Source organism: Tribolium castaneum, chromosome 3 (genome assembly GCF_031307605.1).
Source record: "Tribolium castaneum strain GA2 chromosome 3, icTriCast1.1, whole genome shotgun sequence".
Taxonomy (NCBI): Eukaryota; Metazoa; Arthropoda; class Insecta; order Coleoptera; family Tenebrionidae; genus Tribolium; species Tribolium castaneum.
This window is the reverse complement of record NC_087396.1, coordinates 19,035,545-19,062,313: the sequence shown is the minus strand read 5'-3', so window position 1 is coordinate 19,062,313 and position 26,769 is coordinate 19,035,545. Positions and strand designations below refer to the sequence as shown.

General features: G+C 34.0%; 3 protein-coding genes and 4 non-coding genes across 14 annotated transcripts; 5 read left to right on the top strand and 2 right to left on the bottom strand.

Annotated features, from left to right (window-relative positions):
- The first annotated feature begins 56 nt into the window (after window positions 1-56).
- Window positions 57-6,647, top strand: LOC655244 (ATPase family AAA domain-containing protein 2). Its single transcript, XM_015980569.2, has 9 exons — window positions 57-370; window positions 415-566; window positions 611-1,078; window positions 1,125-1,300; window positions 1,344-1,491; window positions 5,608-5,790; window positions 5,840-6,149; window positions 6,193-6,417; window positions 6,463-6,647. The coding sequence occupies exons 1-9, from the start codon at window positions 169-171 to the stop codon at window positions 6,630-6,632; spliced, it is 2,034 nt and encodes a 677-aa protein (XP_015836055.2). The 5' UTR covers window positions 57-168; the 3' UTR covers window positions 6,633-6,647.
- Window positions 6,473-26,087, top strand: LOC100141619 (collagen alpha-3(IX) chain). 7 transcript variants are annotated; one of them, XM_064355435.1, is made up of 23 exons: window positions 6,473-6,611; window positions 8,248-8,329; window positions 11,149-11,204; window positions 11,377-11,584; window positions 11,730-11,946; window positions 12,181-12,354; window positions 12,448-12,459; window positions 14,695-14,766; window positions 14,826-14,924; window positions 15,192-15,290; window positions 17,013-17,120; window positions 17,317-17,478; window positions 17,530-17,682; window positions 17,732-18,037; window positions 18,092-18,352; window positions 18,406-18,576; window positions 18,622-18,816; window positions 18,867-19,013; window positions 24,927-24,981; window positions 25,057-25,158; window positions 25,235-25,336; window positions 25,399-25,566; window positions 25,621-26,087. In XM_064355435.1, exons 2-23 carry the CDS (start codon window positions 8,292-8,294, stop codon window positions 25,821-25,823), a joined length of 3,108 nt encoding a protein of 1,035 aa, XP_064211505.1. In that variant the 5' UTR covers window positions 6,473-6,611; window positions 8,248-8,291; the 3' UTR covers window positions 25,824-26,087. The 7 variants fall into 7 exon arrangements, with proteins under 7 accessions (XP_064211505.1, XP_064211504.1, XP_064211506.1 ...); XM_064355434.1 differs by lacking the exon at window positions 15,192-15,290 and adding an exon at window positions 14,982-15,089; XM_064355436.1 differs by lacking the exons at window positions 12,448-12,459; window positions 15,192-15,290 and adding an exon at window positions 14,982-15,089.
- Window positions 11,601-11,673, bottom strand: TRNAK-CUU (transfer RNA lysine (anticodon CUU)). Its single transcript has one exon. It is a non-coding gene; the product is annotated as a tRNA-Lys (tRNA).
- TRNAR-ACG (transfer RNA arginine (anticodon ACG)) lies at window positions 12,086-12,158 on the top strand. Its single transcript has one exon. It is a non-coding gene; the product is annotated as a tRNA-Arg (tRNA).
- On the top strand, window positions 12,705-12,867 carry LOC135265780 (U1 spliceosomal RNA). Its single transcript, XR_010333640.1, has one exon. It is a non-coding gene; the product is annotated as a U1 spliceosomal RNA (small nuclear RNA).
- On the top strand, window positions 13,525-13,596 carry TRNAD-GUC (transfer RNA aspartic acid (anticodon GUC)). Its single transcript has one exon. It is a non-coding gene; the product is annotated as a tRNA-Asp (tRNA).
- On the bottom strand, window positions 20,852-24,808 carry CycB (Cyclin B). Of its 2 annotated transcripts, none has more exons than XM_008195747.3 (2): window positions 24,650-24,808; window positions 20,852-22,140 (listed from the first exon to the last, which is right to left on the bottom strand). In XM_008195747.3, exon 2 carries the CDS (start codon window positions 22,138-22,140, stop codon window positions 20,947-20,949), a length of 1,194 nt encoding a protein of 397 aa, XP_008193969.1. In that variant the 5' UTR covers window positions 24,650-24,808; the 3' UTR covers window positions 20,852-20,946. The 2 variants fall into 2 exon arrangements, with proteins under 2 accessions (XP_008193969.1, XP_064211510.1); XM_064355440.1 differs by having other exon boundaries at window positions 20,852-22,151; window positions 24,650-24,800.
- Window positions 26,088-26,769: the final 682 nt, after the last annotated feature.

Genomic DNA, 26,769 nt, shown 5'->3' with positions numbered 1-26,769 from the left:
GAAAGTTAACTTATGAAGCAGGATATCATGACTAACTGAATCAAATTTTAATTTGACCATCTAGTAATGTACGTGTCAAGTGTCATGCCCTCTGTATTTTGACTTACCTTTCAAAATTAAATGTAAATTCCGCACGTATTTGGCAAAAAAATTCGACGCGCTGTCACAATGTCTAGTATGAAGCAACAGAGGTCATCCGAAAAATTGAGTAGGAAATCAAAACAAACAACCGATTTTTCAAAAGTTGGTGGTTTGGCAAATCACATCAAAATTTTACGTGATACGATAATAGTGCCCCTATTGCACAACAACGTTTATTCGCACTTTAACATCAAAACACCCCGCGGTATTCTCTTCTACGGACCTCCAGGTACGAAACCCTACAATTTTGGAAAAAAATTCACACAAATGTAGGCACAGGCAAGACTTTGGTCGCTGGCGCTCTTGCAACCGAACTCAACAAAGAGGGATTTGGCAAAGTGAGTTTCTACCAAAGGAAAGGGGCCGATGTTTTGGACAAATGGGTCGGCGAGTCGGAAAAGAAACTCCGAACTCTATTTGAAAACGTATCGTCTATTAACCAAAAACTAGGCTATAATACAGTTTCCAGGCTTCGAAAAACCGACCTTCGATTATATTTTTCGACGAGCTGGACGGACTTGCTCCAATTCGTTCGGTCAAAAACGACCATGTCCACTGCAGCATTGTCACAACCCTTTTGGCCCTTATGGACGGGCTTGACAGCGTCCCTGGGGTCATAGTCATAGGTGCAACAAACCGAATCGAGAGCGTGGATCCAGCGTTGCGACGTCCTGGCCGTTTTGACCGGGAATTGTACTTCCCTTTGCCCTCCACCGAGGCCCGGAAGGAAATCTTGCAAGTGCACATGCAGACGTGGAGACACCGGCCCTCCAATCAATTTATTTCAGAATTGGCCGAAATGACCACCGGCTTCTGCGGCTCTGATTTGCAAGCACTTTGCGCTGAGGCTCTACTATGTGCCATGAAGAGACAACACCCAAACATCCAAAAGTGCCTCCTGGGGGCCCGTGTCAAAATCGAAGCCGGAGAAATTAGGGTTGGAATTTAGGAATCGAAGTAATGATCCTAAAATTGAGTTTCAGATAGACGATAGTGATTTTATCAACGCTCGCAAAAACTTGATTCCTTCGTCGCATAAAATGGGGATCAGGATGCGCAAGTTGAGTCCTGTCATCACCCCGTTGTTGCAAAAACAGTTAGATATGATCTTGTCAAGGGTTAACATGTTGTGGCCCCATTTTTCGATGCAGTTTTACAAGTAGTGGTTGAAAGTTTTGGAATTTTTTTGAAACTATTTCCAGGTATTTGATTGGGAGTGAGCGTTATGTTGGAAGAGTTGTGTTGGTTGGGTCAAATTTGCAAGGGTTAAATGCGCATCTAGTTCCGGCTATTTTACAAAATTACGAACACTTACCGGCGACTTTTTTGGACGCTGCGACCCTACAACACGTAAGGCAGACGGGAAGTAGCCTATATTGTACCTTTGCGCATTTTTAATGAATAAGTGATTATTATTTTGACCTCTAAGAAAGTAATTTGCCAGTGTAGTAAAATTCAATGCTGTAGCTAAAGGTTTCATTGTGTTATTATTGTTATTAACGAAATAACAAATTTCGAACTTACAGTGTAAGCCTATTTCTCAATTTTTCGTAAGAGTTTTTGAGCTGTTATTTCAAATAATGTGCACTGCATGTTATTGATCTATCAGTTAACATAATTTACCGTCTTTTTATTCATATACAGCGTGCTCAAAAACTGGCGCACCAACTCAATGGTGTGTGGTAGAGAACTGGTTACATATAAAGGTAAAAATAGTAAAAAAATTCTTTGTATTAAAGTTATTGATAAATAACGGATTTTAGATAAATGATATGTGGTAACGTTGTCTAACAGTCATGATCGCAATAGAATTTGAGCAACAATAAAAATAAATTATTTTTGAAACGGTTTCCTAGGAAATAATTCCCAGTGGTGGCACATCTACACATTGTGATTTTATGGATAAATTTTAATTTTTTTAAATTAAAAAAACTGCTAAAACCTGATAGTAAATTTAAAAATAATTATTTATCGTTTTGTTACGGAACGATTACCTGGTATGAAACATAAAAACATAAAAAAATAATGAAAATTAAAGATGTTAACACAATAAGTTTGTAGCTCCAGATTTTTTAAAATATGACTTTAGGAATTTTTTCAACATTTTTCCCGTAATCTGCACTTGCTTCTAAATAACGTACCACTGAGTTGGTGCGCCAGTTTTTGAGCACCCTGTATAAAAACATTTTTAACATTACGTTTTCTTCTGTAATGTTCGTATGCGGTAAGCACCCATTGGAAGAACAGAATGAAATTATAACTTTCCAAAATTCTCTTAAAAAACAGACTAGGTGAACGAATCAAGATTTAATTTCTGATTTTTTCATCATGTGACCACTATTTTATTAAGGACAGTAGTCCGTTAAAAAATAAGATAAGTCGAAGAAGCTACAACGCTACATATCTTCTTACACAGATACATACAGACTAAACCAAAAGTAAGCACAAAATTCATATCTTTATAGAGTCATTGAAAAAATAATTCCGAATAGATCGATCTTATTTTTTAATGCTACAATGACGTCATTTTCACTTGTTTTAAATGTCTGACAATTGACATTATTATTTAATGATTTAGGTAGTACTTACACATTTATAAAAAAAATAAAACAAAAGAAAGCAGAAAAAAATTAAAATTGAAAATTATTAAAGGTATTAAGAGTATTATACAGAGTTTTATATTTTTGTTATTGCTTTATTTTTTATTTGTGTTTTTTTATTTATTTTTTGTGTTTAGGTGTCATATGAAGTTTTCATGCGAATTATACAAAAAAATATAATAAATAATTGCACTAATGAAAAATGGCAAAAAACAAAAAAATAAAGTTGTAAATATTTTTTTATTTTATTATTTTTTTTATTTTTAATTTTATTTTCTAATTTTATTTTCCTATTACCAGAAAAATAAAGATGTGTACTGTCTAAAATAGTGAACAAAAATGTCAGTTGTCGTTTAAAAAAAAATTGAATGACATCATAAATGTCAATGCTATGTCAAAAAGTAATATTAAAAAAATAAAATCCACCTGTTCGAAGATATTAAAAATGACTAACAACAAATGAATTTTGGGCGTTACTTTTTGTTCAGCCTGTATTATAATTAGTCATTAATTAATAATTACTGAAAAATACAAATTGAGAGCTTGTTTTGTGATTTTTTGGAACGACAAAGAATGTTTGCAGTACCTACGGTTTTTTTTTCTCTAAAAAACTGGTCGTCTGTTTAGCGATATCTGGCACTATAATTTACCAGAAAATAATTTAAAAAAATGTTGTATTTTTTTTAATACAGCCTCTCCGTTTTTCGAGCTTCACCATAGGGATCCCAGTTATTAGGTATTTTTCAATGAGAATTGCATTTACAATATGTAGATGTAACGTAAAAGCTATTGTTATAAAATAGTTTATTATACTTCAAGTAAAAAAAAGTTGTTCATTATCTGTGATAATAATAATAATAATAATAATAATAGAATAAAAAAATTACCAAATGACCATTTTATTCTATCGAGAAGAATAATATAACTAAATCAAATAATGTAACCATAGTAACCACTTGCAGAATAAAGGTATTCTACCTCTACGCCAACTCTAATTTTTAAACTTAAAACTGCTGCTGTATTGACCAGAAAATGGAAATTTTCTCAAATAAGACAAATTTTCATTCAACAAATCGGCCGATATGTAAGACTAAATTAACAGAGAATAAAGGTTTATAATTAGGGAGCTAACTGATAATTCTATTAAAAAGTCTGCAATTTTTTGCATTACTTAACATTTTTTATAAAACGATTTTTGTGCAGTAATGAATACTAAGCTAAATTGAACAAAATCATCAAAAAAAAGATAAAACCTACTCTCGTAATGAATAGTAAAAAGCATCTATTATATCCAAAGCGGTATGTTATATCACAAAATTAAAAAAGTTTATCGTTAAATGGCTAAATCACTTCAATTATAGGACATACTGTCGTAACTTCACCACTGAAGTATATTTTACTTATAAATATTAATTAGATTAAATTAATTAAATATTAAATAATTTGTGAACATTTGTTCAGTGCAATAATGAGATAAGTCCATCAATCTTTTTTTCTCTGCAAGTCTACAAATTAATTTAAATGTGAAGTAATATAAAAAAAATTAAATTACATCTGACATTTCATTTTACGTGTCTGGTTTTTATTAAATAAAAATGTTAAAATGGTGGTTCGTTCTGGCTCTTGGTGTTAAAGGTGTTTCCATTTGAAAACAACAACTAAAAAAATGTTTACATCACTTTTAGAAACTACTATAAAAATTTCATTAATTTATGACCACTTCCAGATGGAAGAAGTATAAAAAAATAAAAACTTTTAAGGGTTGCTGACTTTAGTAAGTAGGTAGGTATACTTATTTACATTGAAAATAATCTGTTTTCAAATTTAAAAAGGAACACATTTTTTATTACGAGGTCCTAGACTATAAGTTATGTGGAAGAATGATTTAAAAAAAAAGAGAGAATAAAATACAGTATTAACATTGGATAGACAAAACAAAACAAATGGGTTAAAAATTGAACAGCTTCCATTTTGAAAAAATTTACGTCCATGTCTTGGTACCTAATAAAATTAAAGAAATAAATTCTGTACTTCATTCATTCAATTCGCGTTTTATACTAACTTTTGTTCATTTATTTAAAAAAAAAAAATTCAATGTTCTAACTATGTTGGTGGAAAGTTTACATTGTCTTTTAGTCATTACGTACAAAAATACCATCTCAACCTAAAACAGATTTGCAAAATATTAGCAAAGTTCAGACCTTCGTAACTCAAAACTTGTCTAAATGGACTTATTTCGTTATAGTACTGAACACCCCATATTCCATAAACTTTTCAAAAATAATAAAATTTGTAAGAATAAAGAGAAAATTTTTGTTTTTCGTCTCATTTTACGCACCAGTGACCAAAAAACTCTTATTAGGACCAGTTTACAGAAAACGAAATTAAGATTGAATTCAGAATTAAGTTAATTCGAATTAAGTAGCCATTTAAATTGCATAAACATGTTAAGTTATGCTCGAATAAAAATTTAATTGCAATTAAAATGTTCTGTAAACCTAATCGGCTCTTAATATACAAAAATATTGATTCTACACTAAAATGTTATCTGCATTAACTGCATAAATATATTTAGTTAAAAGTGCGTGTTTTACGCTCTTTGCAACAATTTAGTGTATGGTATACTTTAGGAAATCTAATCAAGTGATATAATTTAAACAACCGTTTTTTTTGTAGAAGTCGTTTCCTGAAATTAACAAAATAATTAAGAAAGTTTCAAATATATATATCAACATACCACAGCACATCTTTTTTACTTATATCAAATTATTTACTTATATCAAATCTCCAGAATTTGTCAAGAGAAAGTTGTACAATATAGGCTATTTATTTCCCATGTTACGTAATTTTAAAAAGTAAATTTTAGCGAAGCCTTGTAGCAAATTTTTGTAAAAATTTGCCCTCGATTTTGGTAATCCCCCGAGTGGACGACTTGTGGTCATTTCTGGACGCAAACGAGCAGACTTACATTGCTTCACTTCTCGAAGAGGTGCACGCAGGTTTGCCAATTTTAATAATAGCAACGTATGAAGAAGAGTTGCCTTTGATGGTAAAACCACACATTTGTCACAATTTATTATTCATGTTTGTACACACAGTTACAGAATTTCTTTTATAATAACACCACTGTGGTTATCAACATTGAGAACCCCTCAGACCACGAAGTAGAGGAATTTTTCATTCCCCTGTTCTTTGGGGACTCGCCACACAGCTTAAGCACAATCTTATCAGGTTGCAAGCAAAGCTGTAAAAGAAAAAGTAACGAAACTTTGGAAACATTAAATAAGGGGAAAGGCCCGCGATACGTCACTTCTTCAAAAGTGTACAAATTAAAACCATCAGGGAAAATTACAAAGTCTCGTTCAAACATCGCATTAAAAAAAACTTTGAGACTCAGCCCCGATAAAGGTTGGTTGGAATTGTTTGAAACTGTTTTAAATCTGGCTTGCAGATCTCATTCGTTGTCCCTCCAAACATTTCGACGAACTCCGGGCAGTTAACACCGAAAGTTTGTGCACTTTATGCGGAACTACGGAAAAAAAGAAGCGTCTTTCTCTGATTCTGACCGATTTGTTGCAACGAAGTATTCGATACTTTTCCAGACGCAGGTCACCACATGAGCACACCAGCAGTCACAGAAGCATCAGTCTTTTGCAAAATTACGGCGATTCTTCCGGTAATGTAAACTAACTGTTTAATTTTTCCGACGTTTTGCTTGCAGATATTGATAAGCAGAAAATTTACAGTTTGTGGCGACGCACTGTCATGAAAACAGCCAAAGACATGCCTTTGGCTCATTTGGAAGTCTTGTACGACACCATTTCGGCCTGCATTAGCATTCACAAAGACGATTTTCAAAATTTAGTTAAGGTGCAATTTTTTCAAAACTAGTTACTTATTATACAGGGTGCTAGGGAATGGCTTAGCAATATTTCGTATGTGAATTTGTCATGACTAGAGTTCCATATTGGGAGAGTTGGGACACTGAACGTCAAACCGAGCCAATTTTGTATTATGTGGATAAGGTATATGTTTCTATCCTTTTTTATTAAAATTTTTATTAGTAATTTATGTCAGAGTTTTATGTCGAAAATAATTTCAAGGTTATAATTTTTGTCAAATTATTACTATTTAAAAAAGAAAATAATTGAATACCTACCAATATTAATGTTCACATTTCTAAAATTTTTCGATATTTATTTTAATATTAAATACATAACTTAAAATGTACTTCAATGCTAAAAATGCTTTTCTTTCAGTCACAATTTTTAGTTAAACATCTCGTCCCAAAAATTGGTCATCAAGAACCCTTCATATTTCTTGTCGTCTTTTTAAATATTCTAAAAAATGATATTGAAGGTGTTCTCGTATGAAAAATGTAACAAAATCGTGAATTCTCAATAACTTTATAATTTGAAACAGAATCTAAAGTTTACGTAGATGCTAAAGGCGGCCAAGTAGCGAGAGGTTCAACTTTCCTAAAAATTAGAACCAATTTTAGGTTCAAGTACCTACGTATTTTATAAATGCATAGACAAATTCCCAAAATCTCATAGATTTTGTACTTAACATTATTTAGACAATCCACTTTTCCAAATGCTTGTTAATTATAAACGTAAAACTTGGCAGGAAAGGTTTAATTTCTCTCTCTTTCATCGATGATTAAAGTTAAGGAAAAAATGTTTATGATGAAAAGTTTAGACGTAAAATTCTTGTACTTTTACAATCTTTTAAAATTTGGAGTTCATATAAAAAAAAACAGTGAACTGACGACAACTGCCAGTCTAATCCATTTGTAAACGCAGTTAGTAGACATTTTTTGACAAATTTATTTGATGTTTCGCCAAATTTCAAGTGTAACACCACTGATTTCTGTCCCAATTTGTTTTTTTACACATTCCAACCGACGTATATGAAACAAAATTTCGAAAATTGACATTCAGTGTCCCAACTCTCCCAATATAGGAACTCTAGTCATGACCAGAGGAATTAAAAATTCTTATATCATTTTTCTAGAAAGTGCGTACTTTCTTCAGAAATTTTTATTAACCCACCGGTTGAGAGCCACTGTGTGACTTTAGTTTATTAGCGGTTATTTTTTTCATTAAACAAAATGGAGATAGTGGTGCATGGGCGAAAATTTTTCAAAATTGTGGATGACATATTCATTTGTGTGGAAGGTTCGAATCCCGGACCTGGCAAAAAAGTTTGTATTTTTTTATAAAATTTAATAACAAAACACAAATTGAAATAGAAGAATAACGTAGTGGACCAAGAAATTAATTTACCTCTGCTGTTTTGTTAATGATATTAAAATTGACGATAATTTTTATAATTCTAATTCAGCGGTTCTCAAAATTTGGGGCTTTAATTTCAAAACGATTTTTTGGAAAAACTATGCATTTTTGATTTACAAAAATTTAGCTTAATCGATTTGCCTTGCCGTTCTCCATATATCTTTAAATTTTTGCTAAACCATTCCCTGAATTTCAATTTTTGAATCCAGAATTTGGATGACACTCTTCTCGAAATTGAGGCAACTAAGTAGAAATGTCGCTGTCCAGTAGTTTCCCGTGGAGGTCCTTGAGGTAAGTTTAAAAATTTGTAGTTATCAAGATTTATGAATGGAGACCATATGGTTAAGTCATGAATTGAATTTTTGACACGAGCTAAATTGTGGTGATGCTGAGAGTGCGATCTTTTAGATTAGTCTTTCGTGGGACAGTGCTTCAAGCAGACGGCGTCAATTGTTTTGTCCAAGAATTACGCTGTTAAGAAATAAAAATATTTTAGTTGAAATGTGTTTTTGTGCTTGTTTGAGGACTTTTGCGTAGTAATTTCGAACGGAAAATGGTGCTTTCAGCCAAGCTTCAGAGGTATAATTTTACTAAGTTAGTTTTAAGTTTCATATTTTTATATCTTTTACACAGAGACATGAATTGTTAGTAATCGAATAAAATAAGTTTGACCCATTTATGCGGTACTGGTCGTCTGTTCTTTTTATTGATTCAATGTTTCCTTATTGCTTGCTGAGGCCGTGATTTAACAATTAAAAAAGCATTAAATGCGCCGACAAATTGATAAAACTCATTAATAATAAAATGACAGAGCTCTTGACTTCAGGACTTGAGTTAAGTAAATTAGTGCAGACATCATAATCAGAAAAGCATTATTTTGAGCTATACCATCATCGCAACAAAAAATCGAATTACAAATTATGTGCACACCGCATTTACGAGTAATTTTATTCTAGATATATCTACATTTTTACGGCAAAAGTGAATTAGGTTCAAATAACCACAATTGTTAGTTCTTGACGCCCACCGTTAGTGGTAGCAAAAGACTTATCTATGGCGTAAAAGTGGGTGTAATTTATTGTGGAATGGATTTTATTGTAGAGAACTTTACGTAATTTTAACTTATGGTTTGATATTGATATTTTTAATGGATTAAAATGTTTAAAAAAAATGAAGATAAAATCGAAATGGGTGTCATTATTAAATTTTCAATAAAATGAACAAAAATTTTACTAAACTAATTAAACTAAACTCACTTAATTTTTTTATTTATGCCTATGGCTTTTTTTAGAATTTTTCGACGCTTCCTTATAAAATTAATTAATTAAAAATATGAATATCAATAAAATTAAAACTATTAAACTATGTATTGATTTAATTTTATGGTTTCTACCGTTTCTAGTGATATTATAAAACGATGATGGTTAAATGATGTTTTAGCCAAAAATTTCGTTTAATTCAATTTCTAATAAGTTATGTATTATTTTTTGGTGTACTGACATTTTATTACGATTTTTTTTCAAAAAACAACAGTTAAGTTTCTCTTGTTCTAAACTATATAATAATAAATATTTTTTGCAATTATTTATAATATTAATTAAGTAATTAATTAAGTTTAATTATAAGTAATAGTAGAATATATTTGAAAAAAATGACTTGCATAGAGAAAAATTCTAACAAATGTAATAGCAAACGCTAAATTCTGTGCGATTTAAATTCACTAATAAGACTTAATAGTTTTTGAGATGTATATCAAACATACCGGCTCCGGTGACCTTAGCGCGCATCTAAAAAATTCGCGATTTGTAATTAAATAAAAATTCTTTGCATTTTACACGTCTGTGTAAAAAAAGTATCTCCCTTATTTTTTTGGTAATTTTTCACCAGTGTTCGTGCCATGTCACCTTCAAGCAGACTTAAGAATGTTGCAGCCTGATGATGATTTAATTAAAATCGAAACGTCGCTAAATATATAAAGTTTAATTACATCCCTGCCCTAAACAACCAAAAACAATTTCTTTCGTCAAATTTTACAAAGACACAAATGTCATTCCAAAATTTGCTAAATTAAAAGTTATTGCCCGAAAACTCACAAAACTGATTCGACTTTATTTATTAACAAAAAAAATTATTAATAAACATTGTGAGTGGTTCTTATCAATGCACAGGGTGTTTCAAGTTTTAGTTCCAGTGAAAAAATAAATACTTCTAGTTGCCCAAAGGAAAAAATTATATTTCAAACGACAGAGTTTCTGACACGCTTCAATTTGATGCTTACCCCAAATTTTCATGGTATGGGCGTGAAATGCAAAATACTATTTTTTTTCAAATTATTGCAATTGTTTTCTCATAATAAAATTTCTCCTATTTTTTAAGTGAGAATTTCGATAGTGAAGTAGTAAAAAATACAAGGCGTTTTGTGCAATTGAATTTTTATTTTGGTTAAGATCTGACAGATGTTTTATCTTAGTCACCTTTGAGAAAACAGATTTTCTTGGATGTGCCGAACCCGGTATACTTTTAGGAAACTCATCTTGTACTCAAATCAGGATTGTAAATATTTCGTTTCAATATTTTTTGAAGATGGCTGTTATAATCATGCTATTAACGAATGACCTAGATTTAAATCAAACGTTGATGATACAAGTCTAATTGATTGGAATGTTTTTTTTATTTTCTAAGCTTTACAAGACCGTTCATTCATTATTTTTATTTTTCCCACATTCAACATTAAAAAATATACACTCATTTTCATTACAAGGATTTAATGTTGGTAGTGTTAATAATAACAGATAAATTTTGTTTTTGCTGTGATTTTTTTAATGTTTGTAAAATTCAGTACATGTTTAGCTACATTATTTCGACGTGAATACTACTGTATTTAAAATGTATTTATGAGTGGGAATTTAGCTCGAATAAAACAAAAAAGAATAAACGAATATCTTCCAAATCACAGGCGTAGCGTTTTGGGTATGACCTATCTAATGTTGTAAAACAAATAACAATAAATATCCATATTCAGATTAATTCGGATAAATTGCTCTGAACTCATGGAGTTGACTCTTCTTGATGTTTCAATAAATAACCTAATTAAATGTTGTTATTTCCAGATGTCTAACATTTACAGGAATCGCATCAATTATTCTTTTAGGAAAAGTAAAAGGGCGTAAGTATAAAAATATGTAGTTTCGTTCTATTCACAATTGATTACACTATCTATTGTGGTTCATGTTCCCATATAAGGCAAAATTTATTTGTTTTTTTCGTGGTACCGTGGGCAGGCTTAGAATTTAAATCGTTAACTTTAAAAATGCTTCTCAACTCTGAATCTGTTTCAGAATTTAGTTTATACGAAGAGGAGGTGAGCGCTCCTTGCTCTGATTTCAAAATAGGAAATGATGATTTACAAGCGTACGATTTTATTCGATTGTATCGGCTGGACATTGCCGAGACGACACATCCAGGGATTAGCAAAGTTAGGGGCTCAAATCAGTATCAAACTGCTTATAGATTGGACAAAGACGCGGATTTAACTTTACCAACAAGGTAAAAAAAAAAATTGCGCCCAACGTGGGGCTCGAACCCACGACCCTGAGATTAAGAGTCTCATGCTCTACCGACTGAGCTAGCCGGGCTTGATGGAATTCGCTTCTTGTTACAATTTCAGGCATAGCTAACTGTTTTATTTTAGAGATATTTTTCCACAAGGATTACCGGAGCAATTTTCCTTTATTTGCACATTTCGCGCACGCCGTGTACCAAAATCTCCGTGGCATTTAATTAGGATCACTGATTTGGAGTCGAGGCCCCAATTTCTCATTTCGTTGAATCCCAGGAGTGGAACAATCGAGCTTTCATTGAATAATTACGAGGGAGAGCTTCAAACAATCGTTTTTAATGGCACAAGTGTAAGTGATTGAGTCATGTTTGTATGTCTGGAATCATCATCAAATCTGTTATAATTATTATTGCGTAATTGATTAAGATTAATCCAGATGTTAAATTCCTGAAATTGTTCCAAACTGATAATTTTTCGTTATAACATAAGGTCCTGTGGCGCAACGGATAACGCGTCTGACTACGGATCAGAAGATTCCAGGTTCGAATCCTGGCAGGATCGTGTATATTTTTTTTGTTTTTAGATTTTTGATAAGAACTGGCACAAAATCCACTTTGGGGTATCTAGAGAGAAAGTCATGCTGTATCTTGACTGCGAAAAAAATGATGAAGCGCTGTTGGTGGAACCTCGAGGGCCTATTGACATTAATGGGGAATTGTCCGTTTCTAAACTTGAAAATTCAAGACAAACGGTTCCGGTAAGTTATTTCCATTATATTCTAAAACACGAACTAGTAATATTGCACCGTTTTATGTAAAGCACCTGACTAATTGTTCTTGTTTTATCACAGCGCACATTCCCGGTAAGTAAACAGTTTTATTTTATTTAACTTATTAATAACATGAGCATTTACGTACATAACGTAATACATTATCTTAGACACTTAGTATTTTCTAATCTAATCTTTGTTATTACTTTTTAATATTTTTGTGACTATTTTTCATACATAGTTATGAGAGAGGCGAATAGATGCCGCTGCAATCTTGTTCCTACGAGTTTTAGCCGCCCCTTAGGTATTGAAGACTGATACCAGGTGCTTGCCAAAGCATACTTACCTGGCGTAGGGGTTACCGTGATCAATAAGGCGGTTCCCCCAGGGTGAGGCCCTTCCATTGCACTGAGGTCGGGCTGACCCCTGCGATTATCCCAAATGTGGATAACTCGGGCGCAAAATTTTTGGTAGTCGGGACTGCGTGCGCGCTATCCCGGCCTTAATTTAACTCAAACATTGTATTAGTATTAAACTCCCATGATTTAAAACGTTCAAGTTTAGCTTTAAGCATGTTTATAGAAATCTGTTAAAAATTTAATTCGTTGTAAAAAATTAACAACGCGAACGCGAATAGGCCAATCACATTTATCTAATTAGCTCACGTGATCTGTTAATCACGCATTTAATTGTGAATTAAATTAATGACGCTTCTATAAACCATTCCTTTAAGGTCAACCTCAGTTAAAATTATTAATAGAATAAATCCACAGAAACGATTGTTAATCATAGTAACGATTGTTTTGAACTGTTCACTAAATTTAACCAACATTGGTGAAGCCGACACCCTAAACCGACGGTATGTTAATTATGGCAGCAAGGTTCAAGGAACTGAACGTTTGATATTTTCGCAAAATATATATTTTTTATTTTAGTCGAATCGTAAAAAAAATAGTGTATGTAACTCACATTTAATGGTTATTAAGAGACACGAGTAAAAATTTTACAGGTCGAGTCGTAGGCAAGTGCCGTAAAGAGTATATTAAATACTAGTTGTATAAAATACTATTTTAAAATTAAAAAAAATAAAACCACTACCATCATAAATTTTTTGTGACTGAAAACTTAAATACAGGAAAGTACATTTTCTTTCGTAAGTCCTCGGTAGTATAGTGGTCAGTATCCCCGCCTGTCACGCGGGAGACCGGGGTTCGATTCCCCGCCGGGGAGAACTTTTTTTTCAAGTAATAACATAATAGCTATTTAAAAACTATAGAAATGCCAATGTCACATTTTACCGAATTATTTTTTTAGAACAATTTTTCTTATTGCATTTTCCAAAATTCTTAGTTATTATTTTCATTGTTTTCCTCCTTTCTTTCTTGTCAGTGTTTAATAGAGTTTCTAAATTGGAACCAATATAGGAACTTTAGTGTTTCTAACTGTTTCTATAACAACGAAAATAGTGGTACTTTGATTTTTGTATCCATAAGCGGGTATACGTTTTAGTATGTTATCTTTTTCAAACTTTAAGTAGGTAAATTGTCGAAACTTAAAATTACAAATAAAAAATTGTTATCTGTATTAAAATTATTACACACGTATTTGTGATACACCCTGTATATTTTTTATTTTTGTATTTTTGTACTTTGAGCAAATTTTATAGATATTATAGATTTGTAGAACAAAATTTGATAAAATGTACCCAACGGTTTTGGCGCTTTCCTTTTTCACATCCCTAACAAACTTTTAAACTGATGCCAATCAATATTATTACGCTTTGGTAAATTAATTTGAACCGTTTCTTAACATTTCGGGTGAATTTTAAATAATGAGATAACGACTATAATAATAAGACATAAAAAATAGCAATTCTTTTTGTTGAGCATTTCAACTGGTCAACCCAGTATTATTTATATTATGATGACTAAAAATTCAGTAATAAGTGTGTAAACAAATGGTATAGTAGCGTCATTAATTTAATTCGCAATTAAATGCGTGATTAACTGATCACGTGACCCAATTGAACAAATGTGATTGGTCCTTTCGCGTTGTTAACTTTTAACAACGAATTAAATTTTAACAAAGCTTTCTATAAACCGGCTCTTAGGGTCTATAACAAGATAATAATGCCAAAAAACTACATTTTTACCACATCTTTGCAAAAATTGTTTAAAATAGCGGACCACACGCAAACCGTGTGAATTTACCCATTACAGTATTTCCGATTGCACACCTCAGTGAGATTCTAAAACTTACACAAATGCAAAATAATCAAAATTCTTATATTCTGGCACTAAATTCTAAATTCTCTAAACGTTTTTTTAGATTGATCTTCAGTGGATGTTCATGACTTGTGATTACACAAAACCATTACGAGAAAGATGCGAAGAACTACCAGTAAGTTGCTACACAATCCCCTCACAGAGTAGCCATCAAAGCTGTGATATTCTTCTCAGGAAGTGAGACCGGTCCAACCGCCCAAAAATCTTGGCCTTCCACCTAAACCGTGTGACGTAACCTGCCCTCAAGGCCCTCCAGGCTACAACGGCACCGACGTAAGTATTTATTTGTAAGCTCTAATCAATCCACACGTTTCAAAACACACAACTAAGGGCCGTCCTGGTTTGCCTGGTGAGCCGGGACCACCAGGGCCACCGGGTCGTACAGGCCCGCAAGGTGCACGAGGAGAAAGGGGCGAGTTTGGAAGACCAGGATATCCCGTATGTCGATCATGAAACGTCTTCAACAGTTAACTCACACACAAACACGAAAACGGCACCCATGTTTGCTCTAACACGTCTAATGCTTTATTAACTAATTAGGGGAGGCCGGGGCCGAGAGGTCCCATGGGGCTGATTGGCGAGCCGGGATTCCCTGGGCGGCCGGGAAGCAAGGGATTAAAGGGAGCACAAGGTTTGCCCGTATGTTGAGCAACTTCTAACAAATAATCATGCATTCAGTCCCGTCTAAACCCCATATTCTAATAGAGATAGTCATCCGAGCATTTCTATACGACCATAATCCCTTAGGTCCTGATCAATGAAAATATCTTCAACATGGCGGCACTTTCGGTTATACCGGAACAACTTCCTTATTTTAAATGATATGCTATATGTTTTTTACAGCATTATTGGATTACTCCAGATATTTTAAGGGAGTTATGATCAGCTTTTTAAAAATTTTGAGATCCAATTGGGCTTATTTGAAAGAGAAGGTTTAGGTCTTTTTTTCGGTATTACCAAATTTAAAAAAGTTAACAAACCCCAACTTTTTAATATTAAGTTTTGCAGAACTTCAAACACCCATAACTTAAAATTTTCGAATGCAACGCCACAATTTTTATTTCATTATACTAAGTGGTAGGGATCTCTATTAACATTCTCTACACTTATGTTTACCAATTTTCAAGTTATATGAACTTTTTATTGGCAATGAGAAATTCATTCATTTAAAAGCCAAGTTTTTCAAATCTAAATTTAATGAATTTATTTTGTTTTAACGGAAAGAAAAGCAACATTTTGAACAGAACTTATCGTTTTTTTAATGAAAAAAGTTTTTTTGTCAAACTGTGGAAAAGTATTTGTGGCTAGTCAGAAATTTCCGTCAATGTTCAAGAAAACCAACATAACTTGAAAATTATCACTGATAGATATAGGGAATGCTAAAACAGATCGTTGCAAAATTAACTTTTCTTTTCCTACTGAAATAAAAATCGGGACGTTCTATTTGAAAAAATTGACTATAGCTTGTAGAAGTTTTCCAAAAATAATGTTAAGATTTTGGAGGTTGTTAACTTTTTTACAATTTTTGTCACACTGAAGGAAAGATATAGATATATTTCAAAAACGACTAAATTTAGGTAATTTAGGAAAAGCTGACTAAAGTATCATTGGAGCAACTCGAGTTATCTAAAAAAGTAGTAAAAAAATATTATCTTATTCTATTTAACATAAGAAAAAAAAGAAAGGTTTCACCGAAAGTGCTGCCATACCGCAGCGGGTTAGGTCTGGACAGATAAATCAGATAAATATCAGTATTTAAACTTTCAATACTTCTATTGTGGAGCTTAGACGAAACAGCCTGTATACAATATAAATAATAGTTGGAACAGTACTCGTATACAAGCTGATTCAAAAGTGTCGAAAAAACTTTTGCATGGTGATAAAAGATGAGTTAAGCATAAAAATGATTTTTTTAAGAAATTTTTTATTTTTATTTTTTCCTTTAGTAACCGTTTTAATTAGTTGCTCTTTTCCCTGTTGCCGAATTTATTTATTACGAATTTTCTTGTTTGGTAAATGTTTTGAACATCATAAAACAAAAGGTAATTTTTTCAACAGTGTTACATGGTCTGTAATTTTCTGTAACTAAATTTAAGTAAGCATAACCTGAAATGTTAATGTTAAAAACTTGACCCAAATATCTAATTTTGAAAAACTATATCTCGTGAAAAAAAACTTAAACAATTTTTTGTTATAGGAATATTTAACTCAGTGTGATGTCCTTTAGCAGTTTTATCACTAACCGAGAAATAATCTGAGACCTTTGAATCATTCTGTATCGGTGCTAAAAATAAGATGATTTTCAATTATGTATGGAGGTTTTCTTCTGCGATTCAAATATCTACATAATCGGTTGTTTAGGGTTCACCAGGTTTACAAGGTCTTCCAGGTATAAGGGGAATACAAGGACCCCCCGGGGCTCCAGGACTGCCAGGAAAAGATGGTGGACGGGGGCCTAAAGGTGATAAGGTAAATGGACCCACAAACTAACTTGTATAATTAGCTCCCCAATATAGTGGAACTTATTTCTTAAATTAAATAAAATCCGTAAAGAAAAATAAACAGTTTATTTGTAGTTCGAGAATTCTGGAAAATCCATTTGCACTTACCGACATGAAAATCGATGTATGCAAATAAACTGATAGTTGTGTTTAATTATAAATAGGGTGACAGCGGGGCAAGTGGTCCAAAGGGTGACAGAGGAGAAACTGGATTTCCGGGATTACCAGGCAGCCAGGGTGTTCCCGGGCCACCAGGTCCTGCTAGTACCATTGATGGAAGAGTAGTTCAAGGTCCAATAGGACCACAAGGACCCCCAGGATTACCAGTAATTTAGCAATTTCAGTTGTTTGACAAAAATATTGTATTTTTAAATTAGGGTCCCGAAGGTCCTCCTGGGACTAAAGGTCTTCGCGGAAACCGTGGTTTACCCGGATTTCCTGGTAAAGACGGTATTCCTGGACAAGATGGTGCTAAAGGAGAAAAGGGGGAAGCGGGGGAACGTGGAGAAAGAGGATTTACAGGACCAGCGGTGTGTTTTTAAACAAATTATAATACCCAAATAATATAATGCCATTTAGGGACCTCCTGGTCCACCTGGAATTCAAGTCGGTCAACATACCGCTACCACAGGTGGCCTTCCGGGACCTCGTGGGGAACCTGGATTTCCGGGAGTGCAAGGAATAAAGGGAAGTAAGGGCGAACAAGGAGAGAGAGGGGAACGTGGAGAAAAGGGAGAACAAGGTGATCGCGGATTTCCTGGTTTAGACGGAGCTCCAGGTCTTCCAGGGAAAGCAGGATCAGCAGGTCCGGAAGGACCGAAGGGAGAGACGGGTTTTATCGGACCTCCGGGTGTACAAGGACCTATTGGCCCATCTGGATTACCAGTAAATCATCAAACTTTTTTCTATGTGTGAAAGGGGTGATCTTTGACTTTGAAGGGACCTCCGGGTGAGCCAGGCGTGCCCGGCTTTCCTGGGTCAAAAGGGGACATGGGACCTGCAGGTCCCCCTGGATTACCAGGAATTGTATCGTCCTCTGGAGATAAACTAGCACCTGGTCCTCCTGGCGAACGTGGGCCTCCTGGTTTAGATGGAGAGAAAGGTGAAAGAGGGTTCCCGGGTCTTCCGGGACCACCGGGTTTGCCCGGACTTCAAGGACCACCAGGTCCTGAAGGAATCTCCGGAAAAGATGGCGAACAGGTTGCAACTCCAATCCTTTAAGTCATATAACAGAAGTTACGACGTAATTTTAGGGCCCCCCTGGAATTCGGGGCGAAGCTGGCCCCCAAGGCTCTGAAGGTAAACCCGGCCAACCTGGATACCCTGGCATTCCAGGCCCCCCCGGAAAACACGGTGATAAAGGCGATCAAGGAGAAACCGGCGAACAAGGTCCTGTTGGACCCCGCGGATTGCCAGGCCATATGGTACAAATTCTAAATTTATCAAAAACAGAAAAAATGTTGATTTAGGGTCCCACAGGTCTACCTGGAATTCCGGGTCCTAGTGGTCCACAGGGTCTACTAGGTCCGCCAGGACCTGCTGGACCTCCAGGACCTCCGGGCCCACCAGGTGAAAGCGGGGTTGGTGTCGGGCAACTAATTGTCGACAGTACAGGAGCACCTGGAGTTCATGGTCCCAGAGGATATCCAGGACCTGCCGGTCTTGTAAATAAAAGGCACAGTAACCAATTTTTTATGCAGTTACGGTTTTATAGCCTGGTGAACGAGGAGCCGCAGGAGAACGGGGTCCAGAGGGAAAACCAGGGATACCTGGAATTCCAGGAAAGGAAGGACCGCCAGGATTTCCAGGACCTCCGGGGCAAAGAGGCTCGCCGGGGCTGCCAGGAATGCAAGGATCGCCGGTAAGTAAATAACTTTCCACAGTTCAATTTTAGTTTTCCGTAAGATAACTGTGTCAAATACTGAAATATTTAATTTTTGTAACGTAATAACTTGAATAAGATTTTTTTATTTCGCGCTTGACTATTGTGTATCAATGTTTTATCCAAAAATGGAGATACAAAAATGCACTGCTTTTTGATAAATTTTATGCGGTACTATTACTAGTTCTGAATGTTATTGTCCTGATGCAAAGTCATGACAGTCCGTCGTTTTTTATTCTCGGGAAGTTATTTACCCAGTCCCTCAATAATAATATTACGTAGTTCTGTTGGGGTGTAGGTTAATTCTTCGAAACTCATTTTGCGAAACAGAAACCAAAATACCTGAGGCTGTTAAATTTTTTTCTTTTCATTGTCATTCATTCTCTTTTTCCTTTTGACTTTTTTTTCCAAACACCCTCATTTTTTGTTTTATCTACATTTAATACCAATCTTTTATTCCTTACCTATCTTTCCATTATTTTGAACATTTGTGCAAATGCCAGAGACCATACTTTTTCTTTGCCTATAAATATTGCACCAACTTGTGCCCTTTTTAGAACCTCATCTATGCCCCCCAGGTATTCTAAGAATAATAAACGTTTGCCTTACGATTTGATTGTCCAAAAACATTTATTCGTCCGTTCACCATGAGCATATATGGAGCCTAAGCCGAAGCAAACCCGAAGAAACCCTAATTTGCATTTTACTGCAGACTAATAATTTTCTGTTCCTATCTGCATTGTTGTCATAAAATATTACTTTAGTCAATTTTTACTATTTCGCTTTAAAGAGAATATCTCTTTAAGGCTCAATTTTTTTAGATACATACAAGCAATATTTTAATGCTAGCTGTACAAGTCTGTAAGTATAATAGTTTAATTTAATATTTTAATAACAATATTTTATAGTTATTAATAATACGAGTGCGAAAACACAAGCTTAAAGTTCGAGGGCTGTCGTTATGCAACGAGTGTATGCGAGTTGCATACGTAGACACCCGAGAATTTTAAGCGTTTTCGTAAAAGTATTATTCAATTTTTTTTTGTTAGAACATAATCTGAGATTCAGAGATTAAAAAGAAAATTTCGCAAGTTTAACGTCCTCCAAAAATTTAAGTTTATACGGTTTGAAAATTACTAGGGAAGGCTATAAATGAAACCAAAGAAGAGTTATGCAACGTTTCGTCTTATTCCATAAGGCATTATCAGACAAACAATCTTATAAGTAACATTAAATACAATAAACAATAAAGTTTTACAGATGACATAATTAAAATGTAAACAGGTATGTGGCATTGACATGCAGCAACGAAGAAGTTCAAATAAAGTTGCTTTGTTACTTATAAGATTCTTTGCCTGATGATGTCTTATGTAATAAGACGAAACGTTGCATATCTCTTTTATTAATGGTTTTTCCCCAGTGATTTTCCAACCCTATAAATTAAAAAGAAGGCTTAAAATGTTATCAACAAAAAATATTTTAATAACAATCTTATTTGAAAGAGTTTATTTAAATCTCAAACGCAGTATTAAGTGGTAAGTGAATTCACCCTGTATACTGCTTACATTTTTAGATTCACATAATTATAGTTTAATTATAACTTCTTTTAAAATCTTTTGGTATTTTAAAATCATAAATATTTTTCTACGTTATCCTGCGAAATTTTTATGTTTTATGGTGTGCGTTCAAAGTTTTGTATTTCCAAAGACACACAAGAAAATTTTCACCCCAAATTTGTACACTAGCCCTCGCGATATGTCCATAAAAACATTTCTAAAATTATGCCTTAATTTTGCGGCGGGGTGTGAATAAAAGACTTATTAGCAGATTATATATTTTTATTTTCTTTTCTTTACAAAACAATCCTTAATAGTAGACTTAGTGGTAGATACTTAATAAAAAATAAATAAAATCAATCTTTCGCCAACCTCTTAACGAGAGCACCTTTCAGCTTCGGATGGGTACTGATTTTATTGAATTTTGAGCCCGTGTATTTCTGATAAACAGCTTTATGTTTGGAAGTATCAGCCAACAGAAGCAAATTTGCGAATTTCCGCACAACTTGTTTAATATCATTGTACTTATAACCAGAGCACCGGCAAAGTCTGTCCGTCCAGACCTTGGAAGGACAAGAAACGTTGGTTAAAATTCCCATCGCTAAGCAAGAAGCAGCGGCCGCTAGGGCCGACGGTGTAATGTAACACATGTTATAATCGAGCAGCGCTAATTCAAGCAAGTACTTGGAGAGGTTGTGGTGTTCAATGCGAACTTGCGCCACTTTGCTGTACCGCCGCAAGAAGTGAATTGACAAAGGTTTGCCCAACTCGAATTTCAGCGACGATAGAATGCTCATTTCCATCCGCAGAATCTGATTCTTTGTGAACGAATTATCACAGATAAATTCAAAGTCTGAAAGTTCGGGGAAATACATCTCCTCGTATTTGCACGCGATGAAAAGTGAGGCGGTGCCCACCAATTGCAAGTTGTTGCGGTCCACCGTCAAATTCGCTTGGAGGTATCTGTCTATTATCGACACACACAAGTGGAGGGTTTCTAAACACAGACCGAAGTTTTGCTGGACCTGAACCAACCAATTCACTAGAATTGTGCGCATTCGAGGAGTTGATTTATGACCGGCGAGGAAATTCTCTCTTATGGGATATTTGTGTTCGCAGTCTTTCAAGTACTTGTAAATATCTGTGATGTACTCGGACACCATCTGGGGGTCATTGTCGTTGGATACATCCTCTTCGATCACACTATCAAGTTGCTTGGAAGAGTAGGATTTGACTTCGTGCGGTAATGCTTCAGTCTTTGTGCTCTTAGATGAGTTGTCTTCGGTCACTTGTAGGCTTGTAGGCTTTGTAGGTTTGGATTTGAATGCTTGTGGGATGGCTTCAGTCTTAGTTTTAACATCAAGTTTGATAAGAGGTTTCGCTGTTTCAGCCCTGTTTATTAAAAGAGGTTTCTCGTTAGCCAAGCGGTTGAGACTGTCTGCTAATACAGGGCGTCGGCTCGGTCCTGCGGGTAAATGGTTTTTAATGGGTCTGGCGACCATTGCGTTTTCACGGTTTTCGACCGACGTTACGATACCACGGTGGGCCATCTGTAAAAAAACTTTTTAAATTTGTATGTAAAAAAAGTGCTAAAAGTTTTAGTCAAAAAATCTAAGGTCTATCTTCTCTTCGGTTATTTTCGTGTCATCATTATCGATTGTTTTATACAGAGTGAGTTTAAAGTAACGCATAAAATTTGTAATTCTTTTATTTTTCAAAAATAAAAAACTGCAAATACAGGGAGCTTAGCATTTTAGTTGAGCTCGAATTGACCTAACTGGATCAGTCATAGCGGCGAATATGGCGGCGTCATGACGTCATCACAGATTTTTCTAAATGGAACGATATCATTTTTGTTGTATAATTACTTAACTAGAAGCCTTACTAATAGGCAGTTAACATCGTGCTACTTATTCTGAATATGGATGAATGAAACACGTAAAAATTTTTTTTGGTCACTAAAAAGTGACATAAAATTCATATTACTTTTTTTCCAAAATTAAAAATGTGAAAACAGGTAATTTAGTATTTTAATTGATCTCAAATTTGACGTAACTACACACATTATCACAGAATTTTTGAAATGGGACGATATGATTTTTCTTTTATTATTAGAAGCCTTCCCAATAGGCCTTTACAATGCTACTTATTTTGAATGTGGATGAAGCAAACACGAAAAAAAAAGAAATAAAATTTCCATTAGTCCAAAGCAGTGGTTCCCAACTCCTTCTAAAATCCGACAGAAAATGGCAAACCTCTTGTATATAGATACAGTAAAACCTCTCTTAACGGACACCTCCGAATAACGGACACCTTTTCACAACGGACATTTTTGTAGGAACGTAACGAAAACTATATTAGAATTTCCACCTGCCATTAGTGGACACCTCTCCACTACAGACAATTAAAGATTCCCCATCGGTGTCTGCTATTGCTATTGCTATTTATTTTCCTTGTTGCACATTGTGAACTGAATGAATCTTAATAAATATGAATTAAAAAAAAAACTAATACATAATTAGTATATTTTAAATTTTTTATTTTAAAATTAGTAACAGAGTGCAGTTAATATTATGTAAGAGAAATTTTTTAAACAGACATGTTAAATAGTTCTTACGCTGGCACCATAATAGCCAATTCATTCGTAGTAATTTTAGTAAAGAAAGTCAGATCCAGTGTTTGATTTATTTTGAAAAATGATGTTAGGTGTTAGCAAAAAAAACCTATAAAAAATCTAAATACGAAAACACAAATACAAAGATAAATTCCCTATCGATAAGAATTTTTGATGTAAATCTGAAAACAAAAGGTGTTAAATTTACACTGCAATTAAACAATTAAGCAATTTACAAAAAAGTAACGAAAATGCAAAATAATTATGAGAGACAGAAAGCAATTAAATAAAGGTAGCTGAATTCATCTCACTTTACAAAGGAATAACAAAAATAAATTAATAATAAATAATAAGTGAATTAAAAAAATGCAATTTTTTTAAAATAAGGCTGAAGAAAAACTTGCTATAACTTCAAACCCATTTCATTTCAAATAAATAACAGAAAACTGATAGTTAATCTTGTTTATTTAAATTTATTGTTTTGTAATTTTTTACGTTAACGTTTAAAAATTCTGCCATTATAATACCTTTTTTGGTGAATCCCCTTTATACACACCGCGAACCCCCGGGGGTTTGCTAACCACCGGTTGGGAAACACTGATCTAAAGTAAGGTATAAAATTCATATAAATTGGGCACTATGACTGATCAGTTAGGTGAGAATTGAGCTCCTTTAAAATACTAATAAGTTATTTTATTTTACAAAAGTAACAAAAACATTAATTTTATTATGAAAATTTATTTTGTGTCATAGAAAAAAGTATGTGCTATGGAGAATAATGTTACAAAGAATCTACTACGATAAATTTGCGTTGAGTTGTGTTACTTGTAAGTGTCACTGCATGTTTAGAAGAAGTTTTCTTTGAATAAAAATTTTAATTTGGCACTTAGTCCCTTTGATATTTCAACGCTTCAATTATAAAAAAAAAATAATAAATAAAATGAAAAAAAAAAAACAATTTATTTTTTTAATTTTTCAATCTATTTAAAGGTTTATCATGAAAACTCTTTCATTTCAGAGGAAATCTTTGAGAAACGACTTTGTAACTTTGCACTTTATGCACACTTTGCAAAAATCTGTAAAACGGGTGAGAAAATTGGTGGAACACATTAACTTTAGATAGAGTTTACAATTTTTACAAAGTACAAAGTTGCAAAAAATATTTGTAGAACAGGGCTCAGTTAATTCGTATTATTAGAGAAATTTGGAAACAAATTTAAATGCCACATTAGATATTCACTTTTAAAATCATCCGCCTGCAATCATTCCCCACATTAGTAAAATGTAAACGAGACGGATTTAGTCACGAGATTGCCCTTTAAATAAAATCTCATAAAAAGTTTGACGATAAATGCTGTTTGAAAAATGACCGTTACAAGCTGCAACCGTCTGTCATTTAAATGAAATCGAAAGAAACGCCAAATAATGAATGAAACAGGACTCACCTTGTGTAAATTGTAAAAATTATAAAACACTGGGTATAGAAAGGAATAGATTTCACGTCACCCTTTTCACTTTTATAAAAATTTCCGGTGTGGATGCAAGCAGCAACGTTGTCATGTCAAATGGTCGACAAACGAGCAATGGACATTTAAATTTCTCAGAGCGTTTGTGATTGGTCGCTGCTACCACCGCGCTTTCTTGAATTGCACGCGCCAAATTCAAAAACTGTTCAAGATCCATAATCAGGAATTATTTGTTATAAATTATAATTATTTTCAGGGCAAGAGTTTCACGGAGGCGGAGGTGCGCGATATATGTGCGGCAGTGTTACGAGGTAAAACCACTTAATAATTTTCTTGAATTATTTAAATTGTAAAATTCTGCCAAATTAAAAACTTATCGTTATCAGACCAGCTAAACGAGTTATCTGCAACTCTGATCGGACCCCCCGGTCCTCCGGGTCACTCCCGACCCGGTCGGCCGGGCCCCCCAGGTGTCCAAGGTCCACCAGGTACTGCCTGATTATTTTTAGCACACCCATCACATTTCACTGCATTTCCATTAACTAATAATGCAATTGCATGCAGATAGACACGCTGAACTAATACTTGGGTTACGGGGGCCACCGGGGCCTCCTGGCTTGACTCGAACCGGCCCATCTGGACGATCAGGAGCCCCCGGTATCCCAGGTTAGCTTCAATGCACAAAAGAACGCAAAAAACGACAAAAGCTATATTTTTGCATATTAAAGGTGACATAGGACCACCCGGTTTACCCGGAGAAAGGGGCTTCATGGGGCTGCCGGGACCGGCAGGGTCTCCAGGCTCGATAGGTTTGCCGGGAGAAAGGGGCGAGAAGGGTGACAGAGGGCCCGAAGGAGTTGGAATAGAAGGGCCAATGGGGCCTAGGGGGCTGCCAGGTTTGTTGAAGTTTTTTGAGTTGTGAATAAATTGGGTCAATTTGTGCGTTGTAGGTCCTCCGGGACCTCCAGGTGTTGGGTTACAGGGAAGTACAGGTGATAGGGGAGAACCGGGAAGACCGGGTCCACCTGGTTTAAGAGGTACACCTGGGCCACAAGGGGCTCCAGGATACTGCGAATTTTGTAATAATCTCCAAAACTACCAGTACTATGCGGCAATGGCTGCTAGGTCTGGGGGAAATGATAAAGGGCCGTAATTAGATAATTTAGATAAACCTTATTCCATGTGTTCACTCTGTTATCGATTTAGCTTAGCACTGATTATTTTTGTTTAAATGTATTAATATTAAGTTAATGACAAGCGTTCCTATTCCTGTTGTAAGTAACAAAGATACTTTGCCGAAATATGTTATTAACAACAATCAATAATTGTAGAAACAGAGGAACGTATCAAAACAATATGTACATACTATGGAATGATAATAAGCTAATAAATAATAATAAAGAAATATAAAACAGTATTTACTTCATTCAATTTATTTTTTTATTTGCTACAAATCATGAACTGGGGCCTGTTTCATAAAACAATTGACCATGCAAATGCTTACATACAGAGTGTCCCAGCGATTAGAATAAGTCTATTATTGATCTTTAAATGTTTGAAAATTATATTTTTTACATCTGCCGTAGATACTAACCTCCTGACAGTCCTGACTATAGAGCACCTGTATTTTTTGCATTTTTGATGTAATTTTTAATGATGTTTTGTTGTTTTTTGTCATTTTTGCTTAGTTTTTGAAATAATTTGATTTTTTTGATGAAAACACTTTTTTTATTTAATTCAAGTTGAATAATAAAAATTTTAAATGGAGTACACAAATTTTTATTTTCGCACCTAAAAGATATTTAAATTGTCACAGTAAAAACAAGAACAGTTAAGTGTTCCTTTCAATCAGTGGGAGAACAAGAAATTAATTTGGGCCGGGAGGCTTACAAAAATTTATGATAAAATATTTTAAAAAAATTGTACAAAATTCAAGCCCAAACAATTTTTGTAGAGAAAACACCTTATATTTTGTGCATTTTTGGATATACTACATAGATGTTAATCATAATTTATATTTTTTTATTTTTAATATAACTGGATCTCAAGGAGAAAAACGACACGTTTTCTTTTAAAGCAATTAAAGAAAAAACTGCAAC

What these genes read in the sequence shown, in the direction of transcription:
- LOC655244 (XM_015980569.2), top strand. Translation starts at nt 169, where the DNA reads ATGTCTAGTATGAAGCAACAGAGGTCATCCGAAAAATTGAGTAGGAAA. An exon ending in GAGACTCAGCCCCGATAAAG is followed by an intron (nt 6,150 to 6,192) that starts GTTGGTTGGAAT and finishes TCTGGCTTGCAG; the next exon opens with ATCTCATTCGTTGTCCCTCC. An exon ending in AAATTACGGCGATTCTTCCG is followed by an intron (nt 6,418 to 6,462) that starts GTAATGTAAACT and finishes TTTTGCTTGCAG; the next exon opens with ATATTGATAAGCAGAAAATT.
- LOC100141619 (XM_064355434.1), top strand. Translation starts at nt 8,292, where the DNA reads ATGTCGCTGTCCAGTAGTTTCCCGTGGAGGTCCTTGAG. An exon ending in GATTTAACTTTACCAACAAG is followed by an intron (nt 11,585 to 11,729) that starts GTAAAAAAAAAA and finishes GTTTTATTTTAG; the next exon opens with AGATATTTTTCCACAAGGAT. An exon ending in CAGGAATGCAAGGATCGCCG is followed by an intron (nt 19,014 to 24,926) that starts GTAAGTAAATAA and finishes AATTATTTTCAG; the next exon opens with GGCAAGAGTTTCACGGAGGC.
- CycB (XM_008195747.3), bottom strand. Translation starts at nt 22,140, where the DNA reads ATGGCCCACCGTGGTATCGTAACGTCGGTCGAAAACCGTGAAAACGCA.